This window comes from Triturus cristatus, chromosome 10 (assembly GCF_964204655.1).
Source record: "Triturus cristatus chromosome 10, aTriCri1.1, whole genome shotgun sequence".
Classification (NCBI taxonomy): domain Eukaryota; kingdom Metazoa; phylum Chordata; class Amphibia; order Caudata; family Salamandridae; genus Triturus; species Triturus cristatus.
In genome coordinates this window covers 416,857,397-416,876,721 of record NC_140593.1, presented here as the reverse complement: position 1 = coordinate 416,876,721, position 19,325 = coordinate 416,857,397, and the positions used below count along the sequence as shown (strand labels likewise).

Here is a 19,325-nt window from a genome sequence, read left to right as displayed (position 1 = left end):
TTATATAGAGTAATGTTTGGTTATATTTATTGTGATTTATATGAATAATTTTACATTTGATTTTATTCATTTTAGCAGTAGGAGGTTGAATCTGTATCAAAAAAACTTTTTGGGCACAATATATTTATTATATTGTACAGAACAATACACCCCCAAGCTGCTAGATTTCATTGAGTCACTATGTTGACATCCATTTCCCTAGGTCCCCGTATATCAGCATCTATAAGCATATTCCATATTGATAAGAGGTAAAGTCCAAATTCATTTGGAATGTATGGATATGCTCAAGATTTATCTGATTATATAGACTCTTGTATTTATACACTTGAACTTTAAAACTTTGTTGCCGTCCCAGAAATAATAATGCAGGAGATTAACAGCAATATAGAGCACAAATCACTTTTTCACTTTTTTCTTATAAGGCATCACTACACTTGTTCTTTTATATAGAAGTACATGCACTTCAAAATATTTGCATAATTCGACATTCAGACTTGGCAAGACAGGTATTTGGGGCATTTAAGCATATATTACTTGACGGATACAACGTCCATGTCGAGTCATGACAACAAAATATATTCATGCAATACAGGGATCTGTGTGCAGAAAATGTTATATAATGAATTGTAAATAAATGAAAAGTATATATATTTATATATTGCAAGTTAGTCAAGAAATTGAGTAATATGTTTACATCGATCATACTATGTTGTCTATTTCGAGCATTTCAAATTATGCACTACCACTTCAAATTGGATACTCACAGTGTCATGTGATCAAGGCCGTGGAGCGGCCGAACAGCGTCATGGCGGACTAACTTGGTGGCAATAAAGAAATTCTGCACTTACTTGGGTCTACGCTCGTTTTTCTAGTTCGAAGGAGAAGTAGCAAGCGAGAATCGCAAAATATATATGTATGTATATAAACACACACACACACACATACATGCATATACATATCTACACACATACACATATATACACATTCAAGGTGAATTACTTGTTATACTGTCCGGCCTGATTGGTCCAGCTCCTTTAACGTTATTATTCCACCCCCACCCCGCCAAGCAAAAGGCTCTATTGATTTGTGCAGTACATTTTGCATGTTGTATGCAGAGTGAAGTACATTTTCTTATTAAGATAAAGTATTAACTGGACATCATATTACTGGGAGTTATTTACTGAGTTAATCAGTTCAGAATCTCTAATCCAATACCAGCTCCCTGTTTAGGCCTTGGACTGCTCAACTGCCTACTGGGAGGGTGAACTACAAAAGGGTGTTCTTGGTGCTCAGTTACTGAACAGTAGTAAGTCAATACCAAGACACAAGAGACCGATCTGATCACCTCAATTAAGACCTAGTAACACGGATGTGTCCTCTGCCGCCCCAAAACAGTTCTGACAAAGAGCCTAGGTGTGATCCCTTTAACGTCAACTAGGATCAGTACATTGCCAAGGAGGCCTCCATAATTCTGTTTACCCAAAGAAAGCCACTGTGAGGTGAAGGGTGGACCTGCTCTAAACAGAGATGGAGATCGTGATCCTGAGCCAGCCTAAAAAGGGTAATGTTTACTCTTGACTTCATGATTTTCTTGTATTTCGGATGCACTGCCAGTCTTCCAATGTCCTAATAGAAATATACATTTTTCATATAAAGTACACAGTGTTCAAAACCAAAAGGCATGCAATGAAGGGGAGGTATGCCAGCAGGCGGTCTGGGTACTCGAGATACCAAAAGATGGTATGTAAAACCAGAAATGTGGTCAAGAATGTTAGGAAAGCTTTAGAAAGGAGCAGATTCTAATGCGTGTAAAACCTGCTCACAGGAAGATTGAGATTTGGTTTTTTTCAACTACCACTGCTTAGCATTTTTGGGTAAGTAATGATCTAGCACATTTTCAGCTCCGTTGAGCCTGCAATCACTTAAGCTCCATTTTACCACAGTTCTTTTTCTATCTAAAAAAAACTAAGCTTTTTCAGCGAGCTTTTATACTAATTCTAATTGCTTTTTGTTTTAAAGGGGGGAAAAAGCAAATAAAAATACTCAAAGACAGTTACAATTACTGTCCAACAATCAGGTAAAAAGTGCTTTGGGATACGGCACATGGGCAATGATGTAAAATGTTTATGGCACTCAATGAAGGGATGATCGTGGGAAGCTCATAATACATGCGAGAAGGCAATGAGATGGCAAACTAGACTTTCTTTTCAAAATATAAACCAGGATTTAACTTCTTTCAGCAATGGGTTTTTAGCACTAAACCAACAATCGGAAAACATTATCTTTGGTTCAAGCACATACTCACTGAAGAATTACAATCATATGGCCATACAAAGTGAGGCAATCGTAATTAAAAACACAACTCTGATATGATACCCATTATAAGATGTGAAACCTTACCCCTTTTACATGGTCAAATGTAACATTTTTCATGTGAATTGGATCAACTGCAGCATCAAGTCCAGTTGATGTCCGAAAACGAACTGCAAAAAAAAAAAAAAAAAAAAAGGTAAAAGTGACTGGAAAAAAATTTACTTTATGGAGGTTATTGCTTCTATATGCCTTTAAGCTACCTGAATCTCAACTGGTGGAACTGCTTTTGCCATATGGAAAGACGGTAAACCACTACTCAAAAGGGTTGATGTAGGAAAGTGGGTTTCTGTTGCACTATGACTTGATGTGCCCTGGGTCACTGCCAATCGGGTTCCCAGGGCCTGCATTTCCCCCTCAAACTGTACCTCTGTACCCCTGATTGGCACCTCTCTGGTCACCTGCAAGTCTCTTGTACAAAGTACCATGGGTACCAAGGGCACTGTGGCCAGGAAAGGCCTCTAAGGGCTGCAACACATACTGTGCAACCCTTAGAGGACCTGTACGTACGTACGCACGCAAGTACGTACACACACACACACACACACGTCAACATGCCACACAAACATGTGTGCCATGCCTGTGGTTTAGGTACGACACCCCTCTAGCTGGGTGTACAATACCACTGGTAAGGGTACAATTGCATGAGCACTGTAACCCTACAGTGTCTAAGTCCATTCTTAGACATTGTAAGTGCAATAAAGCCATAAACAGTATATGGTCTAAGAGTTTGTCAATACCAACTCCACGGCACCACAATGCCTTTACTGAATTCTGGGAAATTTGGTAGCAAACGTCTCAGCATAATAAATCCACACTGATGCCAGAGTGGGATTTATTATACAATGCACTCCGATGGCATCTTTGAGGTGCCCTCTGAAAAACAACCAGACTCTGGTGGGTTCCCAGACTCGCAGACACCAGCCTGTCACCACGAGCTCAATAAATAAAAGGGCTCACTTCACCACCACCAACACCACCCCCCCCCCCCCAACCGTGAAGAGATTAATACAGTGACCTACACAAAGAGTGCCTGGGATCACATTAGACGGGGATAAAGGTATGCTATTTTATACTCGTCGGAACAATCTCATGTCCGATCTGCACTAATTGAGTGTGTATAAAACCAGGGTTCTCCTGTGTTTAGTAAAGTGGGGGATCTAAAAGTGCTCCAACTTTTATTTGCTGCGTTGGTCATAGACTAACCGAAATCCACTGCGCTAGATGCATTTTTATTCTATCGGGTACAGGCCCTATGCAAAGCTACATACCCATCCTTTCCTCAGGAACCAATCAAGTCTAAAAAGTTAGTACTCCTCACTGCCCGACATGTAGGAGATGAACAGCCAGACTATGCCTAACAATGAAGGCAGAAGCCCCAATAGTAACACCAAGGAAAAGGTCACAATGCCAGAAGGACTGATGATAGACTGTGCTGTCGATATAGCTTCTACAGGATTCAGTCAGATTGCTGGAGCAGTGGTCCTCCGCAGGCAAAGTTTGTTCAAAGTGACAACATTTAGACTAGGAGTTCAGCTGAAAATCCTAGACATGCTGTATGACAGAGAAGCGTTATTCAGAAAACATATTGATGAAGCACTATAATCTATTAAGGCGGATACTGATACTGCAAAGGCCTTAGGAACATCACAATTTCGAAAGCAGCCCTTTCGAGGAGCTGGAGGGAGAAGTACTTATTCCTTCAGAGGATTCCAGAACTATAGGCAACAATATCAGCCTTATCAAGGGCAATATAGGCCACAATATGGGCAACAGTAAGGCAGCCACCGACAGTGGCTTACAAACAACCACCCAGAGGAAAGCAGCCCCCCCCCATGGGGCGAGATGTCAACAGAAAGCAATGATCTTTCTTTACTGCCAGCTACTATCCCCAAATTCACAAAATTAGAAGGACGCATTTCTCACTACACCCAAGAGTGGTCCAGTATAACAGCATACAAGTGGGTCCTCGACATTATACATCAAGGGCATACCCTGGAATTTGTCACCATCCCCCCAAATGCGCCTCCAAAAAGGTCCCATCTGAAACAACTATTGAAGGAAGTCGCTATCCTGTTGCAGAAATGGGCAATGGAGAATTTTCCAAAGCTTCAACGGGGTACAGGCTTCTATTCGTAATTTGATATTTTTGAAAAAAAAGACAAACAAGAAATGCCAATATCACGCAAGCTGGCATCCCCAGAGAGGGTCATGGGGAAATGCCTTTTCAATCAGATGATCGAAAGGATTTGCTTACGCTTTTCCCCCAATTCCTCTGATATCTGATACCAAAGGTTCTAAAGAAAATGAAGAGACAACCATGCAGCTGAATCCTCATTGCTCCAAAATTGCAAAGGCAATTCTGGTACACGGAACTACTACTTTGCTGAGCGCAACATCGCATTCCTCTGGTACCGAATCCACCACTTCTATCCATGAGCAAGGGCCAGGAACTGCATCCCAACCAGACTTCTCTTCACTTGTCGGCCTCGATCCCGACGACAATGAGCACGGAGAATTGAATATACCTAAAGAGTGTAGACAATTCTTTCTAAGCTACGAGCAGAATCCATGAATAAATCATATAAATTTAAGTGGAAACGTTTCTGTATGTGGTGTCAAGAAAAAACTGCATCCATTATTTGCAACGCCAGTGGAGATTCTGAAATATCTTCATTTAGCCAGGACTGGCCTTGAATATTCATCAATAAAAAGGTACACCTGGTAGGAGTTTCCCATTTTAGAAGATAGAGGAATTCAGTGTCCCTATTGTTGGCAAGATTAGTTAAACAGGTCCTCAAAGGAATTTTTAGATCTTTTCCACCAGTGAAATAATCTCCTCCATCATGCATTAAATGTGGTATTGAGCCAGTTAACGAAAAGCCCGTTCAAAACTATCTACAAAACACAACTGAAATTCCGGTCATGGAAGACTTGCTACTTGCACTGACCTCTGCAAGAAGGGTTAGCGTGTTGCAAGCACTCACTATTAGACAGTCTTTCATGCAATTCAAAAAGCATATAGTAATATTAAGGACTAACCCTAAATTCATACCAAAGCTCCTTTAGATTTTCATCTCAACAAGCCTACTGTTCCGAGAACAGTTTATTCCATTCCGCTTACTATGGCGGAGTTAATTACCTTCGGTAAAGTTTTTTTCTGGTAGACACAGTATCTGCTTGTGGATTCCACACCTTTTCAATTACTCCACGCAGCATTCCACTGAAACTTTTCTCCATGGGTCACACAAGTCGATGAGAACGTCAGAATGGAACGGCTCCACACATGACTCCGGATGACATCATTGGAGCCGTAAGAAGAACTTGTCGGCGTGCGGACGTCAGTTCCACCCATTTTTTCCGTGCCTTCAAGGCGAACGGGTGAGCCGACAACATTTACACAAGTATACACAGAATACAAAATCAAGATAGAAACTGGAAATTCTAAAACAGATATTTCCCAGCGACAAATATCACATTATCTCAAACATTTCATAATAAAACAGAGGAATCAAACGTCAATTAATTTTCAGTATAAACAGGCAGGCAAAGGGGAGGCGGGTGGGTCAGTGAGGAATCCAGAGGCAGATACTGTAGCCACCAAAAATAACATTACTGAAGGTAAGTAACTTGTTCTTCTGATGGATACACATGCCTGTGGATTCCTCACCTTTTGAATTGAATCCCCAAGCAGTCCTGCTCTTGAATGAGGGTGCCTGCCTACCTATAACAAAAAATCTTGCAGCACAGAACATGCTAAGTGGCAGTCCCTCCTCACCAGAGTCTATGCGACAATGCATTGTGAAAGTATGGAGAGAGGCCCAAGTTGCCGCCTTGCAGATGTCTACACCAGGGACACCTCTAGCTAAAGCCGAAGACGACTTAGCTCTGGTGGAATGAGCTTGAATACCTTCTGGAGGCTCCTTCTTGGCCAAGGCGTAGAGGATGCAGAGGATGATCCACCTGGACAGCGTTCTCTTGTGGACATCCTTGCCCTTCATCTTGCCCACATATCCAATGAAGAAATGGTCGTCCAACCTGAATTCCATTGTCCTGTCCAGGTAGAAGCTGACCATGCTCTTAGGGTCCAGGTGGTTAAGTCTCTCCTCCTCCTTAGAAGGGTGAGGGTGAGAATAGAAAGTGGGTAAAAGGGATAGATTGCCCCATGTGGAAGGGAGCGACCACCTTAGGAAGATAAGTAGCTCTGGTCCTAAGAAACATCTTATCCACATGAAATGAGGTAAATTGGGGGCCCTGGAGCTAAGAGCCTGCAGCTCACCAACACTCCTAGCGGAAGTGATTGCAATCAGAAATATTGCCTTAAACGCTAGGAATCTCAAGGGACCACTATGCAGTGGCTCAAAGGGAGACCCTATCAAGAAAGTAAGAACTAAATTCAAATCCCACTGAGGCATGATATTGAGAGTGGGAGGAAACCTATTAGCGAGACCCTTAATGAATCTCACGACTATGGGAGATTCAAATAAAGAGGGTTGGTCTGATAAGCAGACCAAGCTGACAAGGCAGAAAGGTAGCCTTTAACCTTAGCTACTGCATAACTCTGCTGTGCTAGGGAAAGAGAGAAACTGAGAATATCAGACAAATGGGCTCGTACTGGATCAACCGACCTCTCACACCATTTTACAAACCTAGCCCACCAACAATAGACCGTTTTGGTGAAGTGTCTTCTGGCTGATAAAATATCATCCACCACATCCGGCAGGAGAGAGAGAGTTCAGGTTGCCCCGTTCAATCTCCAGGTATGAAGGTGCAGGCTCTGGGGTTGGGGGTAGAAAATGCCCCTGCAACAGGAGGTCTTCCCTGAAAGGGAGACTCAGCCGAGGGTGCGATGAGAGGTAAAGGAGGTCTGTGTACCACAGCCTTCTAGGCCAAACCAGGGCGATCAATATAACTTGGGCCCAGTCTTGGAGAATCTTCCTCAGAACCCGAGGGATCAAGGGTATGGGAGGAAACACATAAAAAGCTGTGAGCCCCAATCTAACAAACGTGCTCCCCGCATTGCATACAGGAGACTGCAGTACGAGGGGCAGTGAGCGTTCTCCTGAGTGGCAAACGGGTCCAACCAAGGAAACCCCCCACAGCCTGAAAATGTGATGGACCACCTCTGGATGGAGACGCCACTCTTAATCGGCCGAGTATTACCGACTGAGACTGTCCGCACGTACATTCAGCACTCTGCCCAGATGATTCGCAATCACACAAATCTGTGGGTCCTGAGCCCAGGACCAGAGTCGCAGAGCCTCTCTGTAGAGAGGATATGACCCTACCACTCCCTGTTTGTTGATGTACCACATCGCAGTAGTGTTGTCTGTCAGGACCTGGATCGAATGACCGTGAAGGGAGGGAAGAAAGGCCTTGAGAGTCAAATGTATCACCCGCAATTCCAGAAGATTGATGTGAAACAATCTTTCCTCTGGAGACCAAAGGCCTTTGACCTACAGATCCCCTAGATGAGCACCCCACCCTAGAGTGAAGGCATCCGTTATCACTCCGGCCACCTGAGAAGGAGGTTGAAACGACTTCCCTGGAGACAGGTTGTCCGAAACACTCCGCCATAACAGCTCTGCTGCCGTGTCTCTGGAGATTATGACCACCACTGGAGGGCCCTCATGTGCCAGCGTGCATGGTTGACCAATAGTATGCAGGAAGCAAACAGACAGAGCAGGAGCAAGACCTTCAGGACTAGAACACCTGCTCCATTCTGAAAAATTAGAATCATAGTCTTGATGTCTTGAATCCTCTGTAGAAGTGGGAAGGCAGGACTCACAATAGTGTCCAGTACTGCCCCTATGAACAGGTTGCACTGAGAGGGCAACAGGTGATATTTGGGTACGTTTATCGAAAAACCCAAGTCGAACAACAGACTTGCAAATGATGCAGCACCATCTCCGGCGACTTTGCTTTGAGCAGCCAGTCATCCAGATGGGGAAAAACAGGAATCCCCGATCTCCTGAGATGTGCTGCTACCACCGCCATCACCTTCGCAAAGACCTGTGGTGCGGATGTAAGACCGAACCAAGGACTGCAAACTGGTGGTGCTGAGATTCCCACAGTAAAATAGAGATACTTCCGAGGCAACTTCAGGATGGGTATGTAAAAATGTGCATACTGCAAATCATCAACACCATCCATTCTTTCTGCTGCAGCGCCAGATGAACCTGAGTCAGGGTCAACATCTTGAGCTTCTCCTGCCCCAAGGTAAAAATTAACGACCCTGATAACTAGGATTGGCCTCAATCGACCATCCTTTTTGGGAATCGGGAAGTACCGGGAGTAGCCTCCCTGACCCTTTTCCAGCTCCAGAACCACTTCTTTCGCACCTTTCTCCAGCAAAGACAGAACCTCCTGTTGCAGAAGCAAAAGGTGCTCCTCTGAGTACCAACCCTGGCGTGGGGGGAAAGAAGGGGGAACTCCCAGAAGGGAATGGCATCCTCATTTTCGATGAGATCCAAAACCTAGGGATCTCAAGTAACAGATCTCCAATTTCATAGAAAATGGGACACCCGACCTCCCACTGGACCAACATGCTCCAGGATGGAGAATCTAGAGCGGCTTCCTTGATGTACCAGTTAGAGTGACAGGAGGGGAGGGGAGGGGGGGTGGGGGAGTAGGAGGCTACTTGCTGCCTCGCAGACAACCTCTACCTTTTCCTCTGTACGACCAAAGCAGAGGGTTTGCTTGTTGCTGCTGCCATTTAGGACGAAAGGTAGGGGACCTGCCAAACCTGCAAAATCTGCGGTACCTATATCCTCTGGGTTGGGACTGAAGACCCAACAATCGCACTGTGGCTCTACTATATTTAAAGCACTGTAGCACCTAGCTGCTTTGGTACCAAAAAGACTAGAGCCATCAAAGGAAAAGTCCAATAGGGTGGCCTGTACATCAGATGAAAACCCAGACCCACTTAGCCAGGCGTGCCTCCTGGTTGCCACTGAGGAACCAATAACTCTGGTGACAAGAGTCTGCAGTATCAAGCCCTGACTGAATGACATGACAGGCCACAGCTAGTGTGCCCGACAGAACATCCGCGAAATGGCCCTGAACATCCTCCAGAAGTTTGGGAAGCAACTCCTTTGCCGAATTCATCACAGCGTGGATATAACGACTCAGCAGGCATGTCGCATTTGTGGATTTCAGAGCCATACTGGCTGAAGAAAACACCTTTTTGGCCGGTTGCTCCATCCTCTTGGATACTCGATCTCCAGGCGTGGATAGGAGAGAGCCTGTAGACTGCTTAGTAGAGTATGATGCCTGGACTACAAAGCTCTCAGGAGATGGATGTGTGGAAAGAAAAGCAGGATCTCCAAGAGCCACCTCATATATCCTTGCAACTGATCTGGACACTGCAGGGGCAGTCATTGGCTTCTGCCACACCTCTAAAATGGGCTTAGTCAAAGCCTCATTAAATGAATGCAGAGGTTCCGATGCAGAATAAGGAGACTGAAGAACTTCTGTTAAAATATTGGACTTAAACTCTGCAGTAGGTAACGGCAAGTCCAGTAGATCAGCTGCCTTCTTTATTATAAAATGGTAAGAGGAAACCTCCTGCGATGGTAGGCCTTTCGGTGAAGAAAGCTCCCACTCAGGAGATGTGTCGAAACCACTAGCCTCCTGCAGGCCCTCAAATTCCTGCATAGGGTCAACAATTTCACTCTCCTCAGCCTCTTCCTGCTGCATCCTAGTGACCGGAGTCGATTGAAGCTCCAAAGGATTAGTCGAAGGCGTTGGGCGAGGCGGAGTCGGCGCTGGACCGGAGACAGAAGGCGTCTGAGAAGACCCATCCAACTGCAGTCTTCCCTCCAGGGATTGTACCAGCGTTGAAAACCTCGGAGTCAGGAAAGGCCAACTTCCCGGGGTCATTGGCATAAAAGGCATGAATGGTGCCTGTGCAAAGTCCCTTGGGGCCAACAGGCGCACCAGCAGGGTTAGCTCCTCTGGCAAACATGCAAACATCGCATTCAAGTGCGAAGGATCCGTACCTGAAGCCCAAAAGGGTGGGTATGGATCAGGTACCACCAGTTCAGAGACCGCTCTAGGAGGCAGTCTAATAGGCTCCGGTTGCGACGCCGGAGACACTGGAGCCGGAGATGGAGTGGCCGGAGGCCAAAGCTTCTCTTCTCTGGGCGCCGTTGAGACTTCGGATTTCTGTTTCTTAGCCCTGGCCATAAACAGCTTGGCCTCCCTCTCTTTCAAGGTCGTCAGATTCATGTGCCTGCATGACGAACACCTCTCGACGTCGTTGTCCGACAAGAGGCACCATAAACAATCCTCATGGGGGTCAGTGATAGACATATGACCCCCACATTCCTTGCAAGGTTTAAAACTGGACTTCTTCTGGGTAGCCATGATACTGCTACAATTTCAGGAAGAAACTGCAACAATGAAACTCCAGAAATGGAGAGCCCTAGAACAAACAGTTACGTGTCGACGGCTGATGTCATGCGGAGTCGCGTGCGGAGCCGTTCCATTGTGACTTTCTCGTCGACGAGGGAGATCCATGGAGAAAAAGGTCAATGAAATGCTGCACATGGGGTAATTCAAAAGGTGATGTATACATCAGAAATCTCTACACACTTTGGATGTTAAGAGGTGCATTAAATTCTATTTACACAGAACAAAACCATTTCGGAAATCTGATCAATTGTTCATTGCCTATGGCAATATGAATAAAGGATTTCCAGTCTATAAGAACAAGTTACTTACCTTCGGTAACTATGTATCTGTAAGAAACATTAGTTAGTTAGATTCCTCACCTTAGAATATCCCCAGGTGTCAGACTGGATCCGGAAGATTTTTCGTCAGCAATACCCCTTGCGCGTCGCTAGGCGTCGTCTGTGGCTCCGCGTCAGTCGTCGGCGTCGTGCGCCGGAATGACGTCAGAGTACTTAGACGCCGCCCTCGCGCGCTGACGTCAGTTCTTGTACATAGCTTTCCACGCCAGGAACGCAGAGCCATGCAATAGACCGACACTGGTGCCCAAAAATTCTAGGGCCCTGAAAGGGATAGCCTTAACCCTAGATGTCAGTTCGCAGAACGGGGAGGATGGGTGGGTCGGTGAGGAATCTAACTAACTAATGTTTCTTACAGATACATCGTTACCGAAGGTAAGTAACTTGTTCATCTGAAAGAAACACGTTAGTTAGATTCCTCACCTTAGAATAGATACCCAAGCAATACCATCCCCGGTGGTGGGTCTGCGAACCAAGATCACACCAGAAAGTCCTGGAGGACAGAACGCCCAAAGAAGCCATCCCTCCGGACTTGGCTGTCTAGGCAATAGTGCCTGGCAAACGTGTGCAGCGAAGCCCACGTCGCCGCCTGACAGATGTCCTGCAAAGGGACTCCCCGTCCCAAAGCAGTAGTAGCCGCTGTGGCACGAGTAGAATGGGCTCGCAGCCCAACAGGAGGGTCCTTTTTCGCCAAGGAATAACAGATTTTTATACACAAAACGACCCACCGGGAGATGGTCCGTTTGTGCACAGCTTTTCCCTTCTTTGCACCCACGTAGCCAACGAAAAGCTGGTCGTCCACTCGGAACTGTTTCGTGCGGTCCAAATAAAAGGAGAGCGCACGTTTTGGGTCCAGACGGTGGAGCCGCTCTTCCTCTTTGGAAGGGTGCGGACGCGGAAAGAAGGTGGGCAAGGTGACAGATTGCCCAAGATGAAAGGGGGTCACCACTTTCGGTAGAAAGGAAGGACGAGGCCGAAGGACAACCTTGTCCGGATGAACAGATAGAAAAGGAGGCTTGGACGATAGAGCCTGGAGCTCACTCACCCGTCTAGCCGAGGTGATGGCTACCAGGAAAGCAGTCTTAAGAGTTAGAAGACGAAGAGGACAATTGTGAAGAGGCTCAAAGGGAGCGCACATCAGGAATGTCAAGAGAAGATTCAAGTCCCACTGAGGCATTACGAAAGGGACAGGAGGGAACGTGTGAGTAATGCCTTTAAGAAAGCGTGACACTACAGGGGACTTGAAAAGAGAGGGCTGATCAGGAAGCCGTAAGAAGGCAGAGAGGGCAGCAAGATAACCTTTCAAGGTGCCCAGGGCAGAGCCCTGCCGGGCCAAAGAAAGAAGAAAGAGGAGAACCTCAGAAAGAGGGCCGGAAAGGGGATCCACAGCCTTTGCTGTGCACCATGCCACAAACATGTTCCACCGGCAGGCGTATACCGTCTTTGTGGAGGGACGCCTGGCTGCCAGAATGATATCACAGACTTCAGGAGGCAAGTTAAATGGCATCAACTGCCGCCGCTCAATCTCCACGCATGGAATTGGAGGTTGGACAGGTTCGGGTGGAGGACCGTCCCCTGCTGCTGCGACAGAAGATCCTCCCGAAGGGGCAGACGTATCGGAGGATTGGTCAACATACTGAGTAGCTCGGGATACCAGTACCTTCGTGCCCAATCCGGAGCCACCAAGATGACTTGGGCCCGGTCGCGCCTGATCTTCTTCAGCACTCTGGGCAGAAGTGGTATAGGCGGAAAGGCGTACAACAGACCGCAACTCCACTCGCGACGAAAAGCGTCGCCGAGCGAGTGCCGCCTTGGAAATTCCAACGCGCAGAACTGCTGACATTGCGCGTTCTCGTCGGTAGCGAATAGATCTAACCAAGGCTCTCCCCACTGCTGAAAGAGACCTTGCGCCACCTCGGAGTTCAGACGCCATTCGTGATCCATCATGCACCGGCGGCTGAGTTCGTCTGCTCTGGCGTTCAGAGAGCCCGCCAGATGTTGAACCATCAGGGTGATGCCCTAGTGTTCCAGCCATGTCCAGAGGCGCAGAGCTTCCTGACAAAGGGTCCACGACCCCACCCCGCCCTGTTTGTTGCAATACCACATGGCGGTGGTGTTGTCCGTGAACACCTGCACGACACTTCCCCGGACAGAGGGAAGGAAGGCTTTCAGTGCAAGTCGGATCGCTCTCAGCTCCAACAAGTTGATGTGGAGGCGAGACTCCACCGGAGACCAGAGGCCTCTGATCTCCGCCTCTCCCATATGGCCACCCCATCCCAGGAGGGACGCATCCGTCACTACGACATGCTCCGGTAGGGGTAGGGAGAGGCTCTTGCCCGTGACCCAATCGCGGTCCGTGAGCCACCACTGCAACCGCTGTGCAGTGCCCTCCGAGATCAAGACATGGTCGGACAGGTTGCCGTGATGCTGGGCCCACTGAAACTTCAGGTCCCACTGCAGAGACCGCATGCGCCGCCTGGCGTGATGCACTAGTAGGATGCAGGAGGCCATCAGCCCCAGAAGCCGCAACACTAGCCTGACCGAAACCCAGGATAGAGGCCGAAAGATGGGAATCAGGGCCTGTATATCCCGGACCCACTGTTCCGGTGGATGAACCCGGAACTGCGCCGAATCGAGAACCGCTCCGATGAAAAGGAGCTTCTGAGAGGGGCTCAGGTGTGACTTCGGCACGTTGATGGAAAACCCCAGCAAATGCAGGAGATCCGCCGTAGTCTGGAGGTGGGAGACGACTGCCTGGGGCGAGCCCGCCTTCAACAACCAGTCGTCCAGATAGGGGAAGACTGGAACCCCTGATCTGCGCAGATGAGCTGCGACCACCGCCATCACTTTCGTGAACACCCGAGGGGCACTGGTAAGGCCGAAAGGGGAGCACGGTGAACTGAAAGTGCTCCTGACCCACCGTGAACCGCAGGTAACGCCGGTGGGCCGGCAGGACAGGGATGTGGAAATATGCGTCCTGCAAGTCCAACGCTACCATCCAGTCTCCAGGGTCGAGGGCAGCTAGAACCTGAGCCAAAGTTAATATTTTGAACCGTTCCTTCCGGAGGAAGGCATTGACGTTCCGGAGGTCCAAGATAGGGCGTAGGCCCCCTTTGCCCTTCTTGGGAACCAGAAAGTAGTGGGAATAACAACCACGACCTACTTCTGGGCTCGGAACGCGCTCGACGGCCCCCTTGACCAAGAGGGCCGAAACTTCCTCGTGGAGAAGATTCAAATGATCCCCCGAGATACGGTGGTGCTGCGGTGGCATGGCTGGAGGGGTCGTCTCGAAGGGGAGGGAGTAGTCCCTTCGGACGATTTGCAGCACCCACCTGTCCGACGTGATGGACCGCCAGTCGAGCAGGTGATGGGGAACTCTGCCGCCCACTGGCGTGGAATGGGCCTGAAAGCTCGGACTAGGAAGGATTTGAGGCGGATGCTGCCGGGGTGGATGTGGACTGACCGCGTCATCCTCCAGTACTGCCTCGGCGGAAACCACGTCCGCGACCGCGTGCAGGTTGGTTCTGCGGCCGGTGGCTAGGCGGACGTGAGGAGGTGCCCCTTCCTTGGCCACGAAAGGAGCGAAAAGCGGAAGTTTGTGGCCACGGGGCCGAGAGGCCCAAGGACGTGGCCGTAGCCCGGGAGTCCTTGAAGCGAGCCAGCGCACTGTCCGCTTTCTCACCAAAAAGGCGAGCTCCATCAAAAGGCATGTCCATGAGGGTGCTCTGGACATCCCCTGAAAAAGACGTGGAACGCAGCCAGGCGTGACGTCGAATCGCCACCGTGGTAGAAAATCGCCCTACCCAGCGAGTCCGTAGTGTCAAGCCCACATCGGATTGCATGGCGCGCTGCATTTCTCCCATCGGCCAGGGCCGAGGAAAGCCGCGCCCGGGCCTCCTCCGGGCACAGTGGCAGCACGTCCTCCACCGCATCCCACAGAGAGTGGGAATAACGGTCCAAGAGACAGGCGGTGTTCAAAGACCGCAGGCCCAAACTGAGCGAAGAGAACAGCTTCTTACCAAACTGTTCCAGTCTCTTGGAATCCCGGTCCGGAGGAGCGGACGGGAAGGAGGATTGGGAGGTAGAGGCCTGGATAACCAGACTCTCGGGGTGGGGTGTTGGGACAGAAAAGTGGGGTCGCCCGGAGCAGAGCGGTGGCGCCTGGCAACGTTCCTATCCACAGGAGGGACTGTGGAGGGCTTGGACCAGGTGCCCAGCAGAACGTCAGTGAGGGCCTCATTGAATGGCAGCAGAGGCTCAGTGGAGCATGCGGCAGACTGAAGCACCTCAGTGAGGATGTTAGTCCTCACAGCCACGGCAGGCAGCTCAAGCCCAAGGGCTTCGGCCGCCTTGCGCAGCACCACAGAAAAAGCTGCACCCTCCTCCGAAGCCACAGTCGGAGGAGAGATGAATCCAGTGTCCGGTGAGGTATCCAACCCACTGGCCTTCCCCAGTTCATCTGCCCAGTCCTGTGCAAGTTGGCTCTGAAGGGCCATAGGGTCATCAGACCCCTCCCAGTCGCCCCCGTCATCCGATTCCTGGTAAACAGGAGGAATGATCGGAGCCGGTCGATAGACAATATGCGTCTCTAGCGGCGTCGGATGCGGCGTTGGGCGGCGCCGCATCGGCGTCTGGACCGGACAGGGGCTGAACCGGGGATCGACGTCGACCGGAGCCGGCGTCGGGGGTGGTATCGGTGTCGGCGCCGGCGGAGGAGGCGTAACGAGGTCGACCGGCGTCGATGGGGGCCCAGGCTCGGGCCCCTCGGGGACCAGCGGCGTCGGGGCCGGAGCCTCCAACGGCGCCGGGGCCGAGGCCGCCGGCACGCGAGGTCGCCCAGTCGAGTCCGCGGGACCCGAAGGCGCGCCAGCGGGCGTCGACGGCGGGGCCAGGCTCCTCATGGCCGAGAGGAAGGCACTGACCTCCGCCGGCGTCGCGTCAGTCCCAGGGATCGTCGGGTATGGGGACTTGCGCGGCTCCTGCGGAGCCGCGGGGTAGAACCACCCGGTCCCTCGGCCGAGTCGCGCGACCGGCGAGGAGAGTCCGAAGAGCGGTGTCGCTTCTTGGAGTGCCTCGACTTACCCGAAGACTTCGAGCCAGACGAGTGACGATGTCGAGTACGGCTCCGCGACCGATCCTTGGACCTCCTCCTGGACCGGGATCGAGAGCGGCACGGAGCCGAGCGGCGAAGCTCGAGAAGCTTGCGGGACCGCTCCCGCCTAGCTTTCGAGGTCAGGGCCATACAATCTGAGCACGACGCCGCGTCGTGGTCGAGGCCCAAGCAGAACCGGCGGTGATGATCGGTCACCGACATCAGTCGGTGACAGTCGTCGCAGGCCTTGAAACCAGGCATCCTACCGGTACCAGAGTCGAGAAATGACCAAAAAGAGTCAAAAAAGTTAGTCAAAAATTGACTAAAGGGGTAGCTCTCCCGGATCGGCGCTTACTGGCGCGGAAAAAAGAAGAACTGACGTCAGCGCGCGAGGGCGGCGTCTAAGTACTCCGACGACGTCATTCCGGCGCACGACGACGGACGCGGAGCCGCAGCCCGCAGATAGTGGGCGGGTGCATGCGGGTTTGCTAGCAACTCTGTCTGATCTTCTACAAGTTGTTGACCTAGCTCCACGGACGGATGAGAACTGGGCATGGAGGGGCTCCTACTTGTCTTGGGCTACTTGACAGTTAAGTCGTGAGTATATTGAGACTGTGAAGCTGTATATCAAACTGTTGATGATACACAGTTTAATGTTTTTCACTGTTATACATAGTAGGACGAGCAACATCCGCCCACGAGTGAAACACACAAGGGAGTTGTTATTTGTTTTCGGGGGGGGGGGGGGGGGGGGCGGGAGGAAGATTGAGAGTTCTAGGGGATGAGACACTACCGAGTTGGGGGAAGTCTGTTGGGGGGTGGGGTGGATGGATGAACAGGGAATCTTCGATGTTGCATATGTTTGAAGCTCTATGTTGGTATGTTCATGATGAGTTTATTTTCACTTTGTTGCTCAGGTCGGAATACATAATCTGTTCCACTGCATACGACGGGGGGAGACGGTGAGGCAAACACGTTAGAGGCCCTAGGTTCCCTTCGCGCACTTATGTGGAATGTACGGGGGCTCAACGACCACCGAAAGCTGCGCAAAGTTATGAACTATTTCAATAGACAGAATATCGATTTGGCCTTGATTCAGGAGACACATCTACCACTGAATAGCACGCTGCTGTGCACTAGAGGATTGAGGGACAACATTGCCATCAGGTTTCACCACACATGCCTGAGGGGTGCTGACAAGGGTTAATCCAAGGTCAGCATTTACAATGGTCCAATTGGACTCAGGCCGAGACGGACGTTTTGTGATCTCCAGGTGTCAAAGGAAGGAGTCGATCTCATTGTAGTTAATGTCTATGGCCCTAATTATGATTGCCCAGAGTTTTTCCATACCATTGCTAGTATTGTCTATAAGTACCCGGAGGCGCGGTATCTCTGGGGTGGAGATTTTAATCTAGTCAGGAACCCTAATCTGGACAGATGGAGGGGACCGATGAGGCGCCCTTCCGCGGCGGCCAGGGCACTAGAGTGCGATGCTCGGCATGGATCTTTGAGATGTATGGCGAACGAGATTTTCTAATAGGGGAGGTTACACACATTACTCTGCTTATCATAATTTGCACACTCGTAGTGATTCCTGGTTGATTTCCTCATCTCTTATGGGTCACACTCGGGAATGCTTTGTACTCCCTCGTACACTATCGGATCATTCTCCTCTTTTGCTTGTACTTAATATACCAAAGAAGACTATTCCGCCATTTATTTGGCAGTTTCCACCTTATTCATTGCTAGACCCGGTCTTTAAAGAAGACATGGCAGAAGCTATTGAATCTTTTTTCTACATAAATGTGGGGTCCGTGGATAGCTTGCAGGTCGTCTGGGAGACCTTCAAAGTCTATGTAGGAAGGTGGATATCTGACTATGGTTACCCCCAACTTTTTGCCTAGTGTCTAGCTGGTTTTTCGACTTAGTTGGCCTGAGATCCTGCCATTCAGGGTCTCAGGCTGTCTGCTCTCTCTGTAAAATGGACTCCATGTACCCTAGGTACATAACCAATTGGTAAGGATCACCTTATTGGACCCTGTACAGTGTACCCTAGGTACCCAGGGCATAGGTGTACCCTAGGCCTCCCAGGGGCTGCAGCATGTATTATGCCACCCCTGGTCTGGCCTTCCAATCAGACACAACTGGCTGATCACTCAGCTGGGGCAAGGTCGTGTAATCACCCCTTGCTTAGATATAGTATGCCTATATCTACCCTTATATATAGACACATGTGTACCTATCAGTCACTCCTATGGCAGGCCTTAACAATCCTGGAGGCAGAGTGCTTGGTAACATGTGAGATGGTGCTCTAGCATGAGCTGAGCCTGTCTGCAGCTTTCGGAACCATGTCCTTATAGCTGTTCTATGATATAGCCTACCATATACTCTTAAAGTGCCTTATAATCTTAAACGGTTATGGTAACTATGGTTTGGCTTTATCAAAACATGTCGTGTAAGGTGTCTAACACTTTGGAATAATACCCCCATACCATTTCTGGTGATGAGGATATTATTCCTCCCTTCTAGAGGGAGAGACATGTTAAAATCCTACTTTGCTGTTTATCTCTAACCAAAGCCTCAGCATCACAAAATGGATGCTGCTGCCACAGACACAAGTCTGACCTCCTGCTGCTGGGAGTGATCCCAGCCAGGGAGGGCTGGACAATAGGTTTCCAGCTTGGGGAGGTGCTAGCACTTCCCCAGACAGCCTTTAGTGTATTGGGGCAGGGTGGGCTGAAAGGAATGAGACATGCCTGGGGCACACAAGGTGTTCCTTGCATAGTCCAGTTCAAACCGGCGCTGGGGCACTCCAGCCCCAGCTCTGGCGCGAAACTGGACAGAGGGAAGTGGGTGTAACCACCCCCTCCCAGGTCCCACCCATAAGGCGTGACCTAGCAGGTATCCCAGCCCCCCAGATTAGTATAAGAGTGGGAGTTGGGCCTCAAGACTTTAGATTATCCTGAACCTGCAAAACTGAACAGAAACTCTGGACCTTCGACATTCGACGAAAGAAGAAGACTGAAGAATCTCCCTTGTAGCCAAGGAGTGGCTACCCTGTGCAAACAGGCACCATCAAGAGACTACCCTTTGCTTTGCGACCGTTCTACGAG

The 19,325-nt window shown here is 49.6% G+C and overlaps 1 protein-coding gene across 1 annotated transcript in view; it reads right to left on the bottom strand.

Annotated features, from left to right (window-relative positions):
• YME1L1 (YME1 like 1 ATPase) overlaps positions 1–19,325 on the bottom strand; it is a 406,402-nt gene that overhangs the window by 276,006 nt on the left and 111,071 nt on the right. Inside the window, exon 8 of the mRNA XM_085631755.1 lies at positions 2,401–2,483. Within this exon, the coding sequence (XP_085487881.1) occupies positions 2,401–2,483 (83 nt within the window). The remainder of the gene's footprint in view (positions 1–2,400; positions 2,484–19,325) is intronic.